This window comes from Grus americana, chromosome 1 (assembly GCF_028858705.1).
Source record: "Grus americana isolate bGruAme1 chromosome 1, bGruAme1.mat, whole genome shotgun sequence".
In the NCBI taxonomy this organism is placed as follows: Eukaryota; Metazoa; Chordata; class Aves; order Gruiformes; family Gruidae; genus Grus; species Grus americana.
In genome coordinates this window covers 193,536,745-193,557,803 of record NC_072852.1, presented here as the reverse complement: position 1 = coordinate 193,557,803, position 21,059 = coordinate 193,536,745, and the positions used below count along the sequence as shown (strand labels likewise).

Below are 21,059 nucleotides of genomic sequence, written 5' to 3'. Positions count from 1 at the left end.
CTGGGGGCCCCAGTACAGGAGAGACATGGAGCTGTTGGAGTGAGTCCAGAGGAGGGACATGAAACTGATCAGAGGGCTGGAGCCCCTCTCCTATGAGGACAGGCTGAGAGAGTTGGTGTTGTTCAGCCTGGAGAAAAGAAGGCTCCGAGGAGACCTTATAGCAGCCTTCCAGTAACTGAAGGGGCTCTACAGGAAAGCTGGAGAGGGACTGTTTACAAGGGCATGTAGTGACAGGACAAGGGGCAATGGCTTTAAGCTGGAGGAGGGCAGATTTAGATTAGATATTAGGAAAAATTCTTTACTGTGAGGGTGGTGAAGCACTGGAACAAGTTGCCCCGAGAAGTTGTGGAGGCCAGGTTGGATGGGGCTTTGGGCAACAAGGTCTAGTGGAGGGTGTCCCTGCCCACAGCAGGGGGGTTGGAACTAGATGATCTTTGAGGTCCCTTCCAACCCAAACCATTCTATGATTCTATGATTTTTTCCTATAATTGTACTTTTAAATGCCAATGTATTGTTGCCGTAATTCAAGCACAAATAAAACCCGTTCAGCCACCAGCAGTCTGAAAAAGAACAGCAAAAATTCTTGGTAGACCAGAATATGTATGTACTTGTATTTCTATTTTTAAGTAATAGTTCACTTCCTTGAGATAACACAGCATGTTTTTAATCTTGGCGTAAGAGTTTCAGAGGGCACAAGTGTTATGTCCTATCAAAATTTAAAAGGGAAGAAGGACTCTTAAGGGGAACAATCCTTAGCACACTTCTGATGTTTGCCTGCTATTGCTAGATTTGTATCCTCAGACAGGAATATTATTTCTAGTAGTTAAGCAGCAAACAGAAGTCACAACTCCTTTTCTCATTGTGCAAGTAGAAATTAAGGAACACTCTGTACTTCAAGGAGTGTATAGTCTCAGCAGGCAGAGAAGTATAAATGCAAAGGCAAAGTGATTTACCTGGGATCATGTTCCCTCAAAGCTGAAGAAAAGAACATTGATTTTCTTGATACCTGTGCTAGAATACTTCCTCATACACTCCCTTGTCTAGCATTGCAATGCCAGATGTTGTTATTTGAAAGCTTGAACAAAAACCCAAGTTACCTGTGATTGCATTGGAGTTGGACTAGATGATCTCCAGAGGTCCCTTCCAACCACTACCATTCTGTGATTCTGTGAATAAAACCTTCTCTTTTCAAGCTTTCAAATGTATATAAAATTATGAGATGCATATAAGCTGAGATAGGTGAAATAAACTTACATGAATACCTGACATTATTCTTATCATGTTTGAAAATGAGAATAAAAATTTTACTTGTTCTGGAGTACTCTAAATGCTGTAGAATTTATGAGGCTACACACTGCTGACTCTGACATGACATTTGCGTTTACCTAAAGCCATTTAAACACTCCAAAGTTTAATCAAATTATAATCATCCTCTTTTCGAAAGTAGCTTACAGCGATTTTTAAAAATAGGTATGATTTGACATCATTTAATTTCTATTGTTGAGTGCTCTTCCAATCACGGTCTCTGTTTTTCCACAGTATCACTGCAAAGCTTGAAAGAGCCTTAGAAAAGGTGGCCCCTCTCCTGCGAGAAATTTTTGTTGATTTTGCCCCTTTCCTATCCCGAACATTGTTGGGCAGTCATGGACAAGAGCTGTTGATTGAAGGTACTGTTTCTATTATCATATTATTTTAGCTATTAGTCATTTGATATGAACTATTTTTCATTTTCACTGGACTTCTTGTAATTATTTTTGATAAATAAATGAATCAGTTGTTAATGTGTTGTGATTTCACTTCCTTGCATTTAATTTCATTTAAAGAAATTAAAAGTGATAGCTTTTGAACCCCTTTTTTTCTCTAAGTGAGATGCTGTCTAAAGATCTTGGAATGCAAACCCCTCTGTATGGTTTGGTTTTTCCTCCTCAAAATAATTAAATCACTGTTTCAGCCTGACATTGAGAAACTAGTGAAAAATACAATTTAAAAAGTGTAAGCATTTCCCATGGAAGAAAGTAAATTGAAGACTGTGCTCCAGCATTATTGATATGTACATCTTTATTTGGTAGGGACACTATTTGCTTAGGTAGGTTGGTTGGATTCACAGAGGCAGATAGAGTTGTCCCTAGAGGGGAATATAAAGTGATGATTTTTTTTAAAGAAAGGTATCCTTGAACACTTTCAAGGATTGTTATGGAGTTTTATATCTTGTCTTTACTACTTCATAGTTACAAAATTTGCGTCATAAGTGAGGCGATAAGTAATGCAGAAATTATGCAGAAAGTGCAAATACGGCAAGCTCACGCAGAAAGTCATGAATCAGTGCTAATGCCATTAAAATAGTGATGGGGGAATTTGCATGAGCATGCACTGGTCCCACATCATATATCCAGAGGAATATATTCAACCAAGTAAACTTTTTCCTTCCAGAATTTTTCTTACAGACAATATTGCTGTTTATTGAGACAAAAAAGTCTCATTAAGGCAAAGCTTATAATGTGTGAAGGTCTGCACAGAAAAAGCACAGCTTTGTGTTTAGATGCCCAAACTCCTTCTATTATACATGTGGTTTATCTAAATATTACTGTACAGTCTTGCTATGATCTCAGTTATTACTCTCCACAGTGTTGGCCCTCTTTTAATGCTGGACATATTTGCACCTTGTAACTGAAATCTTCTAAATAGCCTTTTCCTTTTTTGTCTAATTATTGTTTAATAATATTATTGTTTAATAATACCAAGGAATGGTATAGGAGCTTAGTAATTCTCAGAAGGTTCAGGTATTTTATACTGTTTATTTTGTAGTTATGAGTAAGTTGCAGTTCTCATGTAATGACACCTGAAGTTAATGGTCTGAGATGCTCATTGAGAACGTTGAGATGACTGTAAGATATTTGTTGGATTCCATTCTTAAGTCTCTTATTTCCATGAAATTGGTTGCAAAATTTGTAGCAGTTATCGTTTTCCATTGACGATTAATTGCAATATAGTTTTTCTACAATACAAATAAAATTGTCTTGGTTTCACCTGAGCTCTTTTATAGATTAAAAAAAATTCTTCATCAGTGCTGTTCTTACTTTGTCTTTTGGTCAGATTCATATCATGAGCAAGGGTACAACAGTTCCCAGGATATGACAAAGACTGAAAAGGTAGAGGCCACAGGAACCTCATGCCTGCATGGCAGTATGAGTTTATCTCATTGCCTGTCCAGAGAGAGACATGGTTTTGTTGGCCGTAGCATTCTTCTGATACCCATTTGGACTTCGTTTCCAAATTTTGTCCCATCTATGACTCAGCCTCCCAATTCAATCTCAGGAATCTTTGTTTATGAACCAAACACCAAGTTGCAAAATAAGTACTGTCCTTCCCATCATTTTTCCTTAATGTTATGTCTAACCTTCTCTTCAATCACCCTCTCATTTCTGATTTCTAGAAAACCAGTCCTTTCTTCCCAAGATATTGAAATAGCAATCTGTAAAGAAAAAATCCAAGCACACCTTACATTTTTACACTGCAGGACTTGAATTTCTGTTTCCTCACTCTAAAATAGTTGGGCTTTTTTTATTCTTAACAGAGAATTCAGAGAGCTGCTTTTATAGTCATTGTGTACTTATCTTTTCTTTCTTCATTGCCTGTATGAGAACATTGATCTCAAGTAAACGGAATTCTTGCCAAGTGAAGTTGCCTTTAAAAGAGAATTCTAAATTCTCTCCTAGTCTGATACCTGATTTACTTTGAGAAATTTCCTGTCATTGTTTACTGAAAGCCAGTGGTGGTCCCTGAAGTGCTTGAAAGTACTCTCTGTGTAATGACTCTGCAAAACAGAGGGTTTCAGTGGTGTTATTCAACATATGTGCATACATGGAGTTCCTGTGGGGCTTTGATAATTTAAATTTGATTTTTTATTGGCAAGCAGTAATTAACTTGACAGTTTTACATGAAATAGTTTAATTTATTGCTTTATGTGTAAATGTTTTAGTTATAACAATCAAAAAGGAGCAAATAAACTTTATTTAATCAAGTCTGAAGGTTCTATCTGTTTTTCAAATTGATCACCATAAAAGTATCTCTTGCATTCTATAAAGCATGTCCTTTTATTCTGATTATTCAAACTTGAAACCTAAAAATACCTTCCCTCCTCTTGCTGTCTTTCAAAACCTCCACATGGTATAAAGCCTTTCCCCTATCAGATTTTGCTAAAATCTGAATACCTTCAAGCATCCTCGATGGTGTCTGCTTTTTTTCTGAAGCTCTCTCTAGTGCTCTTGTGCATGTATGTGTGTAAGAATTACTAAATAATTTCAGACTTGGTAAGAATATCCGCAGCTTTGTAGCTGAGGTTTTGCATAATGAAGAGAGAGCACAAAAGAAAAGGGAACAGAAGAAAAATAATTTTAATACTTCTAAAGCAGGTTAATTATGCAAACTTTCCAGAATATATGATGCTTTGAGATAGGTGTTGTTAATATATAATTGGAAATGTGTATACAACTTAGTTATGATTTCACCTTTTTGTAGTAGGTGAGCTGTCTCAAACTTTTGATGAAATATCTTGCAGTCATACTGTGCCACCTCATTTTCCTTTAGCTTGTATCATCATTCTGTTATATGAAAGACTGGCTAATTTATTGTTTGAGGAAATTATACTTAAAGTCTAAGCAGTGGCTTCTTAACTTTTGAGTGATGTTGAAATGAACAGGCTGCAATGATCTGGTCAGTCTAGATGAAAAACTTGGACCACTCAAAATTCTTAATTTTCTTGTTTGTTCATGTAAATTCCCAAATGTGACTGGTAGGAGAGGAACCCTATCAAGTAGTAATCTGACATTGCAGAATATATTTATTGGTAAAACTCTTCATCTATTTACTTACTGAAATAGTACTTGGGTTTGCTCCTTTTTTCCAAAACCAGTTGTTTCTTCAAAGGTATCATCTTACACTCGACTGAATTTCAAATGTTCCATCTACTTAACAGAATATTTTATAAGTGGAAATTGTCCTCAATGATAGGTTAAAAAGGACTAATTTTCAATTGAATGCAAATAGCTTCAAACAGAGTGTACCAAAACCAGGTCAACACTACTGTGGTTCATCCACTGAGGTTCTTTCAATGTCTCCAAGAACAGAAGTTGCAAAGGTTAAAACCGTCGGTATAGAATCTAATTGGAAACAAACATGCAATATGTGTAGGTCACATATTTGAGCTTAGTAATGCGCATTGTGGAGTTCTATTTAACACTTGCACAGACATGTTTTCACTAACTTTAGTTTCCATATGGTCTGCCAATTCCCTCCATGTAAAGTGCATTACAACATTCTAGCTTTTAGGTGAAAATGTTATAGGCAAGTGTAATCTGATCTGTATCCAAAAGAAAAGTTATATCCTCTTTTTGTCAAGCACAGATGGGTAAAAATATTTTCACTACAGCTATTCTTGGAGTGCCCTGAACTGTAACAATAGGTCCAAGATTGAAATATAGTCACATACAATGCTTTCTCTCCTCTTTAGTGAGGTACCAAAGAAATGTTACCGATGCTTTTCATTTTCCTATAGCATTAGCTGGGTAGAAGGTCAGCCAGGTAGCTCTTCTCCAAAAGAGCTCTTACGAATTCTTTGGCCTACATTTGGTATATTTCTGATACACGCACAATTCAAGTCAGATGAAACAGAAGATGTTTTTGTGCTGATAGGAGCAGAGTCTGTTTCTCCTCATTAACTCACCACATGGCCCTATGAAAATATTCAATAGAAATTGTGATGGACTAGCTTGGTATGGTATTTGACAGGAGGCTTCTTGAAACTATTAAAAAAAATGCCCAAAACATTCCTTTGGAAACCACAGATAAAACTTGGGTGCTAAATGACACTACTTTAAAAGCTCCCAAAGACCACAAGTGTGGCATCATTGTGGCATCCGCCAATACTGGCACAATTAGTTTCTGATTTCCTTGAACAATACTGAGTTTTGTATTAAGAAAAACAGGACAATAATTTTCCTAAGATACTGTAGTAATCTGGAAATCCCTTATATGTTCGGGAGTGTGTGGGGGGGAATAAAGTAATTTTTTTGGTGTTTAACATGGTCCTTGGCTTTCTTTTAGAAACATTTCAGAACCTTTGTATTATTGTTGTGCTCAGGAGCACAGATGCTATAAAGCAGAGAGTTTGTGTGCTCTTGCAGAACTTTATTTTCCTGTTCATATTATTCTCTTATTCTTTTATCTCACTCTGCCACATCCAAAATATTTTAGTTTGTGTGTCCAGGCATGTTTTCTTTCAACTAATTGCACACCAGTCTGTAACACAGCATGTTGCCAACATTCTGAACAAAATAAATAATAGTAGCATGATTTTAAAATTTGCATTAACTGAAATTAACAGCACATAAGTAAAACCTGAAGCTATTCATAGTGCTGAAATGTCTATAAGCCACTTTTTGATCCCACTTTGATATTTTTAGTAGCAGTCTTTATTATGGTGCAGAATTTTTTCAGGCAAAGCTAACTGCTTAGACAAAGATATACAAAGTGAGAAGCAAAGGGATTCCACTGGAGCGATATGTTGAATCGTTTTGTGGAATAACCAAAACTCAGGAAAAAGCCAAATTTCAATGCAGCCAAATGTTGAGTCTAAGAATATAGACTATACCTAGAAGGTAGGAGATGAGGGAAAAAGCCACTCAAAGAATTTAGGGATTGTTATAATAATTAGCATACTCTGGGCTCTCTTAGCTCAGTCTGAGGCAACAAAGATTTGTCCATCCTTGTTGGATGCCTAGGAAGAATAGATGAGGAGGCTATTTTTTTCTGTGCACAACTTTAGTAAAACTCCTACCATCTGGTTCTCTAGTCAGCACTTCAGGAATGATACACACACACTGCAGAGGGGACAAAAGAGCAGGGCACAAGAATGATTGATGGATGGGAGATAAACTCCATGAAGTACAATGTAAGGAGCTTGATTTGTTCGATGTACCAGAGAGAAGAGGTAAAAAGTTAGATGCTACAGGATGTCTTACCCTTTCTACCAACAGAATGCTTAATGAGGGTAAATCTAACTGGAAAACTTTACTAGGGCTTACCATCAAGTATTGAGATCGATGTTACGTGTAGTCTTTATGACCATTTTAAACATTCTTTCTAAATATAGTCTTCAATACATCTTCTCAGGAGGAAAAATGTGTTTGCTGAATGGTTTTGGAACTTCTTTATGGCTTTGGAACCTGTGAATCCCTGCTTCCTCTGTGCTATACCCTGCAAGGAATGACAGCCTGCATTCACCTTAATTTACTCTAATATGGCCATCACTGCATTTGTTCACATGCTCATGGACAGATGTACATCACTGTCAGCTAGCCACCTGCAGGGGTCAGTGAAAAAAGTATTTTTTCCTTGTTCTGCAGTTGACTGCATCTCAACTGCAGATGTAGTCAAGAACATATCATCTTCCCTTGAGGCACCAAAGGTGGTCAGTGTTCAAGTCACTATATGAAATAAGCCTTTCTTCTGATTTTTTTATGTGTGTTCATTCGTGTGTGTGTGTATATATATATATAAAAACTGATTTTTATTTTTTACTTAAGAAGTTCTTTAATCATTACCTTGAAGCTCATTTTATTATGAGACATTTTCTCCCTTCTCTGCATAATGAAGTTTGTTTATTCAGACAAGCCTCATATACAGTTCGTGGCAGCTATAGTTTGGTCCTCACATTTCAGAAAGCCTTTGGAAATGTATGAATGCATGGTCATACATACACTTTAATGTGATTTCTTGCTAATATGAGACACATGGGATCACACTGGGTGAGGAGGATCAGATATTTACTCCCTTGACAACTTTTCAATGTGTTGGCCAGTTTCAGCCAGCTTAAAAGGGGATGCTTAAAAGATGCTGGTTTTACACAATATTCACGAATATATGTATCTGTTTAAAGAAAAGATACTCTATAATGTCTTGGCTGAGGCAGTAGTTAAATGTGTATTTCTTAATCAACTTCAATATTTGCTCTGCACTATCATATGGGATATGCCATCATCATATGGTGAATAAATGGAAAACTTAAAACTAACTCAAACAAATATCTGGTTTATTTGCAGCTGTGTAGTATACTGTGTTGGTACAACACTATGGATATTGCAGCGTAAGAAACAGGAAAGCAATTGATAAAACAGGACTGAGAGAGAGGGCAGTAGGAACTCAACCCTATTAGACATCAGAGAATCCCTGTTAGAAATCAAGGCGAATGTTAAAAATGTTTCTGTGGGGAGGAATGTGTTATGCAATAGTCAGGCTAGTGCTATTTGCAGCGTGTCTCAATGGACACGATCACTCTTGTCAGTCAGGGTCAGGAATCTCATGGGTTCTTTGCTTTGTACTGGGGCAGGAACTCTGAATTGGTTTTCAAGGCTCAGGAGTTCATAACATATTCTTTCTCTGCCATACCAGCTCCCACGCCTTTCTTTCCATGTGCCCCAGGTGTCTCAGTGTACATTCTTCCATGCCTAGCAAGAGGTGATGCTGCAGGCTTCGCGCAGTGCAATTAAAGCCAGTGAATTGCCTGACCCAATCCTCTGCAAGGCAGATTTCCTTCATTTGTGGTAGTAGGATTCCTGTTCATACATTTGTGTTTATCTTTCACTATAAACGCTTGCAAAAAGATTCCAGTGAAATCAAACTACTGTCCAAAACCAAGCCCTGTTTAGATAATGAGGTTGGAACAATAATGAGTTACAGATAATGCTTTTCTTCAGTAAGTTTAAAAACATTCATCATCAATAACAATACATTGAATAACTTTATATTATTACAAGCTTTGAGTGTTGATTTGCACTTTGAGGATTTTTTTATTTAATTTCCTTTTTTACTTTATGAATTTCTGCAAGTAATTTGCAAGATTTGTTTTTTACCATGAAGAAAACAATAGGTAATTTTGAAACAGAGCACGAAAACCCTTGAAATCTTCCAATGGATATAATTTAAAATGATGATGATGATGATTGAAATCCTGCCTGCACATGTTATAATCCCTTCATAAACAGGAAAAAAAAAAAAGTTCATAAATTTCAAACTGCTATTTATAGGCTTGTAAGAAATCTCTTACAAGAAATTCTTTATATATGATTAGCTCTTAGTGTCTTATTGAAGGGCTCCACAGTATGCTCATGCTCCTGCAAACACTTCAGGACTGAAAGTGTTTCTTACTAAAAAACATCGATGAGTCAGGTACACATGGAGACAGAAAACACCATCAGTTTTCCAGAAGTCTGTATGGTAGGAAAAAAAAAATGATGAAAGGTTAAATGGATATTCAAATCTGCCTATTTATTTACACGTACTCCAGCAGAGTCAAGGTTCAAAGCTTTGCAACTTCCACGCTGGTTTTTAGAGTATGCTACTAGTGACAAGACAGATCCCAATACTGGCAGTTCAGAGGAGGAACTGAAGAGCAGGTGCCACAGCAGAAGTCTCTGTTATTTATCCACAGTGAAATCTTCAAAATATAATGACCCCCACAGTAGTTACAGAACATTTTTCTTTCATATAATATTCCTTTATGATGCCTTTTAAGGGATATCATTACACACACCAGGCAGTGAAGAGGATACACATTAATTTGGTTTTGAAGATTTAACTCTTGAATTGCTGAAGTTCCTGTGTGCAGAAGTCTGTTCTGAACAGATGTTTAACATGGCAGGAAACTTACAGATCAGAGATCCAGATAGCAACTAGGTAATGCACAGCATCTGGCACCTTTTTGAAAATAAACCTGCCAATAATTAATTACATGTATGAGCCACTCTATCCCTGTCTAATGAATTGGACACTTGCTAAGATGTATTAGACTATGTAACAGAGGTTAACTGCTCATGCCCTCTCCTTTGTCTTTGGCTTGTGTGGTCCCAGTGTTACTTAAGGGTAGAAATTGTTGTTGGTACTCAGATTATATGTCCTTGATTATATTATCATTGTTACATTAATTAATAATCAAGATGTCTTTGCAATCCAAGAGGTATGGAGTTCCCATTAGGTAGAAATTGGGGTGGTTCTGTTGCTTAGCCAATGGAGAAAAAAATGGCTGAAAATGTGAGATTAATTATAAAGTTTAGAATCAACTACATACATATATTTCAACAGAAGGGGTTAAGAGAGTGCAGCAGTAAAAAATAAATAAATAAATACACACCCTCAGGAAAACAAAAGCTGGTAGCAGTGTAAAGTAGTTAGGTTTGCTGAAAAGCTCTGAAGGTTATCATTGAAAATACAGAAGCCACTAGATGTTTGAAGTTACTAAATTACTGTTGAAAGTGCTACTATAATATATTATTAGAAAACAAACAATACCAATTGCTGTTCTTTTAGAGCACATAAAGAAATGAACAAAATATCGGAGCCCTTAAAGAGCAAGAAAATGAGTTATCTGTGGTCCTCAGGTCCCACTTACCTTCAGCAGTCTTGGACACTTTCTCACAAGTTTCTTTTTCAAGCTAGTAGCCTGTATTCCAGTTGCAAGCCGTAAGGCCTAGAAAGGACTGGTCTTTCTACCTTAAAACCAGAAGAATACCCTCCCTGATGACCTCATACTCCTTCTTTGTCCTAACACTATCCAGGTCAGATGTCCCTCTGTCTTCCTTCTTATTCTTTCAGCTTTCATGGGAAATAAATAATTTTCTTTTTTTCTTTTTTTTAAGAAGTTTGCCTACTACAAAAAGAGTAGCAAGAGATCTATGTAATGTTATTTCAAGGAAATAATTTTTTAAAGATTCTTGAGAAAGTTTTTAACACATACAGGCACTACTGTAACATAGCCTGTAGGTGGACTCATCATATCAGGTATACAGCAGTGCTGCATGGCTACACTGGACTAAGTTGTACTTTTTTTTTTTTTTTTTTTTAGAACAGCCACCTTTTTCCCTCTTATTATTTTCTCCTCTACTGTCCAGGTCCAAAGAAAAACGAGGTGGTATGCCAAAAAGGTATTCAGTATCTACAGGATGTTCATGCTGTGACTGAAGCTCCCCACAGGCAGAGGTTCTCTGGTTCTTATTCCACTTAATTCATCATTCAGAACTCAGCAGGGGACTCTGCCTGATTTTGGACTTGAAACAGTTAGGCTGGTATTCGCCCCACCCTTTGTCCTCTAAAGGCTTAAAAATGGTATCAATCTACTTTATTATCCCAGCAGTATTTTCCAAAGAACTACCTAACTCTGATAAACTATAGGGTGCAAATAACATCTCTGTATCAGATTTTGCCCTGAAAGATGTATTTCTCATGAGGCATAGTCTAATAATCCTTTTCTGTGTAGCCTGAGCTCTATGTCCAGGTTCTTTATAAAAGTAATCTCATTAGGGCTGGTCACAGTTTCTCCTTCTATATTCCTTAACTCTGTGTCTACTTATCACCGGCTCTTATGACCTAGACTGAAACCTTTTAATCAGTGACCAAGTTTAACAAAACTCCCTTACTTGTCCTGATGATTTAAAGGCACTTCTATAGTTCATCCTATGGGGTATGGATGTGCTTGTTTCCATGCCCTTGAAGCATAAACAAAGAATATTCTACAAAAACTCTTGAACCAATTAACTTGAGAAACTACTACACTTGAATCTTAAAAATACACCTATTTATAGAGCCCTTTGGTTTTGATAGAAAAAAATGTTAACGATAGCATAAACATTAGTGAACCATCAAGCCTGATTTACCTAGATGCTAACAGACTCCCTACAGACCTGGGATTATTTTTGCAAGGACTAAGGGAATATATCTTTACTGTGTTCAGTCTAACTTTGTGTTAAAATTTACCTCCCCCCAAAAAAACAAACCTGCTAAGCATATATTGGTTTATATCATGTCTTATTTTTGGTACGTGGAATTTTATGATCCAACCTTTTTCTACTAGTAGTGATGTTGTCTGTGGAGATTTTCTTGCAATGGGAAACCCTCATGCTGAAAGAACTTGTCAGACAACAGAGACGGTTGTGATATGTCAAATTAAGATGGCAAAGTGATGTCAAAGCAGGTCTAGGGAGAGCCCATAACAATGTTACTGTCAAGTAAATAAAGAAAACTGAAACACAAGAAATACAAGTTATTGCAAGAGATGTCTGACTATGGTACAGTTCTGTGTTTTGAAAGACACTGGTTTAGAATGATTACCATTTGTCAGTATGACTTCAGGATAGGAGAAAGATCTGATGGCTGCCAACTAAGGTCAGCAAAGTTCAGCATGGAAATGGAGATTTATTTTCTTTCCTTGTTATCAAATTCTCAGAAAACAGTTACCATCTAAACAAAATATTAGTTCACCAACAGTTTGATCAACTAGATACAAAAAGTAGTTGGGTTATGCTACTCAGGAGATCACACATGGTTAAAATAATGGTCATCTTGGTCTTAGAAATTCAGGAAGCTTCATGAGTTCTGTGAGGTTTTGTTACACTTCCTATTTGTAGCTGCACTGGTTCACTCACTGATCACTCAGTATGGTCCCAAGATTGCTAAAGAGAAGAAATAAATATAAGGAAGTAAGGAGGACCAGTAAAGAGTAAGTAGTTTTACTGCTGTGCAGCCTGTCCTTTTCTCTCCTTCCTTTTTTGTCATTCACCGTACACACATTTCATTGTGTCATGCTGTGATGATAATATTCCATTTAATAATAGGAAAGAATGTAACAGAGCTAGAAGATAGTAGTATAAAGAAGGAAACAAAAGGCAATTCCTATGTTTAAAAAAAAAAAAAGAGGAAAGAAACAAAAAATCATAAATAAGCACAGAAAATAGAGCATCAGGAATAAGTTATAGACTGAAGCTAAGGAAAAGTTGATAAATTTCAGGAGAAAAATAAAACCTCATACCTAAGTAAAAAATAAAATTTGAGTAATACCTTTGAATTATAGTCCTTTGTTACATTTTCAGGGAAAGCATGGTATTCTAGAGACTGTCATTTGAGATCATACTTATGATCTATTTTGCCCAGGATGTCACTTTTGACAGCTTTAGAAAGAATTGGAAAAGGTTCTTGAGATGAAGAGAAAGCATCACAGGTGTAGTGAAGATACAAAGTATAAACATCTGCTTGTGTTAGTGAGTGAAATTAATGTTCTGATTTCTACTTGTATACTTCTTTGAAAATAGTTCATTGTTGAGGTAATGCTTCTGAAATGCATTTCTTGTAATACAGATTTGGGAGGAGGTGAAGGACTAAGATAAAAGAGAAAGGTGGGGTAGATATTTCTTCATTTAAATAAGACAATTGTGAGGGATCGGTAGAACATAAAATCTCAGAATAGTTGTTTTTTCCCAGATGTATTGAACATGTGGCAATTTCTTTGGTATTGGTTGTTTTCATGTAGTATTTTTTCCACAAATTTTATCACAAAAATAGCAACTCGATCAGGAAAGGAATGGCATCTTGAGAAAATATCACATAACAGAACTTGAAAAATCTTTCAACTTTTCATATTGTAAATTAATTTTTAAAGAGATTTTTCCATTAATTTTTTTCTTACTCCATCCATTGAAATAAACTATCCAGGGCAGCAGCTGTGGCAGAAATTTAGCCACACCTTTGAGACACTTATTTGAGTAAATCATAGGATAAAGGGGGAAATCAGAAGACTTTCAGGACCATACTTGAATTTTCACAGTGGACTGTTGGATGTTTGGAAAAAAAATTGGAATGGTTTTCATCGAGATTCTTTCTAGATAAATAAGAGGTTTGGATTTTCCAGAACCTCTGTCTAAGTGTAGTTTATATTTTAGTTCTTCTCAGCTTCCACCAAAATTAAATAAGTTACATCTACCTGAAAATGAAGTAGACTTCAACAGAAAATAAATAGCTCCATTTTATAGACATTTTCAAGATTGGAGGTGTTTTAATCTGATCAGCTGCAGTGCAGTGTGATCCCTGGTTTGGCCGTTTTGACCCATTGTCTAGAAGTGGACTTTAGAAGAGAAGGAAACACATTTTGTTTCCAAATTAAATTCTAGTATCTAATAACTATCATATTGTTTAAAAACAAAAATCTGTTTCACTTAAATTTAACAGAAAATTGTTTTCTTATAATTAACATTTGTGTTGTATTCTTTTATATGAAAAGAATAATTTTGTGTTATTAATGCTAATTAGAAGAATTTCTCAACTGATACATGATAGATTGATATAAATTTTAGATCTGTCCTGGTATAGCAATTAGATAAGCATATTAGTCCACTATGTCACAACAGATATTTGAAAAGACATCCATCCAAAGAGATACTGTTTTAAGAGAAGGACAGAGAAACACAAATGACTAAATTGAGTAAATCCCAATGGACTGTTGGCCGAGAAGAAATTTACTACAGGTGCTAAATGAAAAACTGGATCAGTTTTGAAAATCTTCAGTGACATATTAAACTGAACAGTGCTAGTGGATTTTATTTTATAGATTAAGTGATTTCCTTCTCTTTAGATGAAGGAGAATTTGTGCATCCCGTTAACACTAATGGAAAATTGACAAAAATTCCATACGTTGGTATAAGGCTAGACTCTTCAGAGTAATGTGGCACCAGCACCACTTTTGTCAATATCATTATAGCTCATGGGATCACAGTACAAAAGTCTGTAATTTTAAAAAGTAAATCAAGTATACATTGTAATAAATCCCCTCTCTGTGGGTATGCTCTCATGGGTTTTTGCCATTCTGTGATTCCATCTGGATATTTTATATAGTCCTCATTTAGATTCTTTTTTAGTAATTGCAGTGGTAAAGAAGTGTAGGTTTTCTTACTTTAATAAAATAATTCAAGAAAATGTTACATAGTATTTTTATTCTTTTAAATATTATCCTAGTATTAAGATCTGTTTTATTTTACAAATTTGACTAAAAGGGCCGAACCATTTGAGTTGGGTTTGAACAGATTAAAATCTATTTTTATGTTGACCTATCAGTGTTTATTTGAGGTGTTTATCTTAAGATATGAGTTCTAAAGATTTCTGATAGTATTTTAAAGGTATTTAATTTCATAACCTGGATGATACCTCTTGCTAGATTTTTGTGTACCAGATATAGAGAGTATTGCATGTGTTGTGTAGTGTCTTTCAGGATAGCAAAAAAATCTTGTAAAAAGTATAACTGTCTTGATCAACTACAAAAGCACTGAATCAAATTCACATTCATCGTGTTTTCCTGTGTCACTCTTTTGCTCTGTAAAGGAGATCTACCCATACAAAGGATGGTCTGGAGTACTAATACAGCCATCCTTCATGGTCCCTAGAGTTGGTGGTAATGTTGTGTTCTGCCAGTCAAGGCTGCTGAAGGGAATTGTTAAATCCATAACCCTGACTTTGTTATTTTAGTGAGTATACGTTCTTTGGAATAGCGTTTCCTTTCATCTAGTAAAAGTGGAGTTGTAATTATTTTGCAACATGGCTGTGATTTCCATCTGCAGACTTTCTGCAATTCTGAATATTTGCCAGTCTTTGCTTTTCATAAATTAAGACCATTAGTGTAATTTAAATGTCTACAAAATCTGTGACATATGTATGGTTCTAAAACCAATTTTGAGTGTAATCTTGGAAAACATTACTTTCTGTTAGTACACATCTTGCTTTTTTTTTTTCTGATAATTGTTTTGCTTGGAATAAGAAGATCTGTCATTTCAGTTAATAGTTTTACATACTTAGCATTTACTTCCAAACTTTTCACCTATCTTTAATTTTCCCTCCATACTATCTCTCCAGTGCTGTAGTGAACTCACCAGCAGCTTGATAATTGATTAAACCCATAAATTTGAATCTAGGTTTCTCTGAATGATGATATATGAGAGAGAGGGAATGATGTAAATTTAAACTATCCAAGTAATTTTAATTAATGGTCAAAAAAGAAATCCTAAGTTTATTTCTTTGATTTTAAACTGGATTTAGCAAAATATTTCAAGAAACATTTGCCATAAGATTGTACTGGCAGAAGAAAGATGTTTTACAAGAACAAATAAACCTGAAGGAAAAGTTGAAATTCCAATCAAAATATCACCATCACTCTTCTCCTAGTACTGTCAGGGCCAAACCATGCGTTAGTTTCTGTCACCAGCATGAACCATCCTTGAAACTTTGTTGTGCCATTCCTGACGTATGTTGAATAGAGCATAAGGGAATCGTCTATCAAAAATGGACACAATTTGTGAGTGGTAATTACCAATGGAAAATTCCTAATTTGTCTCTTAGCACAGAAGTCAGTGAGGATTATGGGAAAAGATACCACGGTACAAGTTACCAGTAATTATAGTGAACAATTTGAAACAATACGGCTTTGTTTAAAGTACATGGAAGACTATATCAGTAGGAAATAGAAAATAGCTGACCTTACAAAAATACAAGTAAAAAGGGGAATTCTATTATTTTCTGATTTTTTTTTTGTCTAGTTTTAGGGACTTATGCTCATTTCTAAGTACATTTTATGCATTTTTCGTATGTTAATAAAATAATGCATATAATAGCATGTCTTTATTTTGTCATAAGCATTTTTTTTCTGTACAAAGCTCTTGTAGTTTTGATGACATGCTGTACGGGAGTAATAAAGGCCAAGTTTTCTCTGCGAACTGAGTTAAATGGATTAAACTTTCTCAAGCTTTTTATTTAGCCATACCTGAGACTTTCAGATAACTAGAAGCTATAACTGAGTGAAAGATTTCTTCAGGCTCTACAGTACAGTTAATTGCATGTTTTTTTCTAAGTTGAACATAAGATATAAAAACATTTAACTTTTGTTTTTGCTAATATTACAATTGATTCCAGTTCCAATAAGGGTTTAAGTTGACACAAAGTAAAATCATTGAAACAAAACACAGGCAAACCTTGATAAAGACCAGATGAAATTGTGGTGGTATTCAGTTAGACTCATACACACATTGTATTAATAATAATAAAAAGAAGTTCAAAACCATGATCTTATTTCATAAGGATTTTTTAAAAAATTGATTTTATCAGCCTACATTATATTTCTTCAAAATAGAAATTCACACTGACTAGTTCAGCATGGTGACTTTGAGGTTTTGAACCCATGACTTCATAATGCCACAGGCATGACTAAAATAGTATAGTTGAAATTAATCTTTTTTTAGACATTAATAAGTCATAGTGAAAAGAAATAATTAGCATATCTTTGGGCCAACAGAAGAACACTGAAAAAGAAGTCAAGTAAACCAGAGCATTTCAAGATAATAGCCAGGCATACATCATTTATTCCAGATTAGCTAAGGTCATGCACTTGATGCTCCCAGTTTTTGCATCCATATATGTGGTCATTGTTGCCATCAAATTGCTGAATTTTGATGGCTATATTTAATAGACTGAGAATAGACCATGAAGAAAAGTACTAAGAACAGCAAATATAAAGAGCACGTACTCCATTCAGTTAAAGAGTGACCTTTTTAACCTTGCTGTATGCAGGAAATATCCACTTGTATTTTAGTAATTACATTAGCTTCCTTAATGGCATTTGATACAGATGCTATAGGAAGAACTTATCTGCAGCTGAAGAATGCAGGCAACAGTTTTAGTTTGAATTGCAAATACTTTTTCTCATTGGAGTTGGGAGGGGGCAGGGGGACAGAACTGAAAATAGATATTTGTGCTCTCCTCAATCAGAGAAGCCATTATTTTTCACAGCTTGTTATCATTTTCATTTTTCATTATGTTAAAACTAATAAAATTTTGCACACTCTAAAAATCTCTGTCAAATCCTGCAAAATGGTAAAAAGGAAGAATAAATGCAGTTGGTTGTTCATTTGGCATTTAGGGAATTGGTCTTTATTCTGATTCACACTACAAATTCTATTTTTGATTTTATGAAGATACCTCAACCAGTTTGTATCTTCTCTTCTGTCTGTAAAATGGGAGCAGAACATTTTCTTCCTCCTTTTTTTTTTTTTTCTTTTAGAATATATACTGTCTGCTGAAGGAAATTATTTTAGTGTCTGTGCCAAGCCAAAAGCAGTGAGGCAATTCACACAAGCTGCACTTCCTAGAACAGAGGATCACGCATATTTAAAAACCAAAAGATTGTTAAAATTATCTTTTTTTTTCTGGTCTGTGTAGGGTAAGTTTAGCAGGACAGGGATGATGATTCTTCCTTAACTTCTCCTACAGCTTTTGATTATGTGGGATCTTCATAAACCAGAGATTGCATCCTGACAGTTTTTCCTAGTAGGCAGAAATGGATCCGTCCTCCATTAGGTCTGATCTGTTTTTATCATCCTCTGCTATTGACTCCACAATAGCTCTGACAGTAAACTCTGAAGATTAATTGTGTTTTGCGTAACAGGAAAAAAATGTTTATTTATTTGAAATCTTTCCTGCTTAATCAGGAATAAGCGAAAAAGGGAAGAAGCACAAGGGACACAAAAATAGAGCCCTTGGCAGCTAGGAAGGAGGAAATGGAGCATATAATGGAGGACACACGCTTTCCCTCATATGATTTGAGTGGAAGGAGTCCCTGAAGTGGGAGTAGGAGGCTGATAAGCAAGAAACTTACAACGTGAAATGGTGGCCCTGCCATGAATGTTTCATGTTTCTGTATTCTCTTTTACTTCAAGGAATGTACGGTATGAATACTTAAAGGTGAATAGAAAGTATTTCTGGTTTTATTTCCTTCTTCCTACCCATCAAGATGCATGGGATTCCCCATTTTCTATTATGGCCTCTCCTGGTTTTGTTTATTTATTGGAGTGCTGCACACTTAATTTCTGCTGTAGACTGAGCTCTCTGCAAAGGGTATTCCTTGCATCCGTCTTTGACACCATGAGCTTCTGTCATGAGGCTTTCCTATTTCCCTCTGTATTTTCACACGTGAAAAGTGCTACAGTCTCTGAGATAGTTATTTGTTTCTTTTTGACATGAAAACCAGCCTCTTAGAAGTCAAGTTTTGAATACTACTGGTTATGAGAGGTGCTAATGGCTGTTGTCAATGGTTGTTTCATCAGCAGGCAATTACAGCACTGGTTACAACTAATGAGTATGCTGATGTGCTAACCAAATGTCAGTTCTGTACCTCCTCTTTCTTTTTCTTAGTTTCACCAAAATCAGTTCGATTCTCATTTCCTAGAACGCTACATCCAAGCTTGCATTTGATTAGATGTGTTATACAAAAAGTTACCAAATGATGTCCATACGAAAAGAAAAAATACATCAGTTTTAGGTCAGATGAACATTTTACTCAAGCCCATAGAGTCATCGGGCTTTTAAAAATTATAGTGTATAAAACTGCTTATTATTGTAAACAGAAAATTTTGCACGAAGATAATTATCACTTCCTTCAAGCAGAGATCCCAGTTTTATTATATATACAGCATTTGCGTCATTAAGACTAGATCATGGATGATAATCATGAGTACTTATCCCAGCCTTGTGCCATTTTAGGCATGTTTATTTTGATCCATGCGCCAAACTTTATTTCATATCGTTTGAAGCTACACAGGTGGCATAAGTATCACCAACTGTCTTTGAAAGTTGAAAACTTCTAATTTGATGAATTTAGCCAGGAAATATTCATTATGTGTTTCTCTTTAAAGTGTATATTTTGCGTTGAGTTTTCTATTCTTTTTGGAACGGTGAAGATGCAAAGAAATTAATGCTGATGCACAAACATGTCCTAAATAACTTAATTGATTTATTTTTCATAACTGTGTACGACGGAGACATTTTTCTTTTGATGTAAAATCAGAAGGTAAAGACATGTACAAATTTAGAAGACTGGAGCATGGGAATATGTTTCTAAGAGCATTATTTTGACTCGATCATGTTTTAATACACCTGATAAAATATTTGATAAGCCCGTGCTACCTGCATTGGCTTAACTGCAGAGTTCGGTCTCCTGTTTGGATTTTCTTTGTCAGCTTTCAAACAGTGGAGGTAGCCTGCAGGTGATAAGTATCCCATTAATCTTTCTGATTCTCTAGCACTTGAGCATGAGAATAGCTGATCAATTACAGCAATTGTCTCCCTAAATGAGCTTTGCACATCTGCCTCTTATTTCATTAGTTAACTGTCTGCCCGTATATCTGATAGAATGGAATCCCAGTGGCTTCTTACAGCTTGTTCTGGGTTACTGTACAATAAGGATGGGGTTGTTAGCAAAATGGGCACAAAAGGGTATTTATCCACTCCCCGCAATAAATATATGTGCTATTGTGTAGGAGTGCTTTTGTCTCTAATCGCTGTTTGTAGAAACCTACTTAAACACATCAGTTTGCTTTTCAGCTTCCTGTTTGGTCCTGAGTTGTAAGCTTTGTATTTGTGAATTTATCATTTTTGTAACACAACCAAAGTGTTTCCATGCCCTAAGCCATCATATCAGTGTCTATATGATTTTAGATAACAGAAGCTACCATATATAAAGTTAACAGTAGAAGGGTAGTTTCTTCCTTGTCTCTTTACAATGCATCTTTTAAATATTTACATATGATATCCTTCTCGCAGAAAGTAAATTTGCATTTCCAAAGCTGCAAACAAGTATTTACAATAGTGGCAATGTAAACAGGTATTGGTTATTTAAATTAAGTATAAAACAATGAGTAACATTTACACCACATAATTCAAGTTTTGTTTTAAGAAACATGGCCTACAAATTATGGGTTATAATTTTAATAAAAATAAGATTTCACATGAATGCTCTTTCATTAATACTTAAGCTTTCAATTACAGGAAAATCAATTACCAGATGAAAATTAAAATAATTTCTAAGCAGAGGCCTTATTCTCTACCTGTTAATATCTGATCAGTTTATTCTTAAGAATTTACAGGCTTTAATATTCAAAGGTGGTTTTCTTATGTTCATCATATATCAAATTGCTTTGGATGACATAGATAGGTATTTATCTATCTATCTATTTGTTTGTTTATCTAAATAGTGAACTAAGCCAAATGCCAAAAAGCCTTAATTAAAAACCATTCTGTCCTGAACCTGGTATAGAATATTCCAGGTGATTCTTTGATGGTTTCTGAACATTTAAGTATGTTTGAATCTGAAATTCTCAGGTAATTGTGCTTGAATCTTGTTTCAGTGAATTTGAGTGATAAAA

General features: G+C 35.3%; 1 protein-coding gene across 7 annotated transcripts in view; it reads left to right on the top strand.

The window, feature by feature from the left end:
- NBEA (neurobeachin) overlaps positions 1 to 21,059 on the top strand; it is a 517,855-nt gene that overhangs the window by 228,443 nt on the left and 268,353 nt on the right. For all 7 annotated transcript variants that reach the window (XM_054837772.1, XM_054837762.1, XM_054837753.1 and 4 more), the window contains one exon: positions 1,540 to 1,667. In XM_054837772.1, coding sequence (XP_054693747.1) covers positions 1,540 to 1,667 — 128 coding nt within the window. The remainder of the gene's footprint in view (positions 1 to 1,539; positions 1,668 to 21,059) is intronic.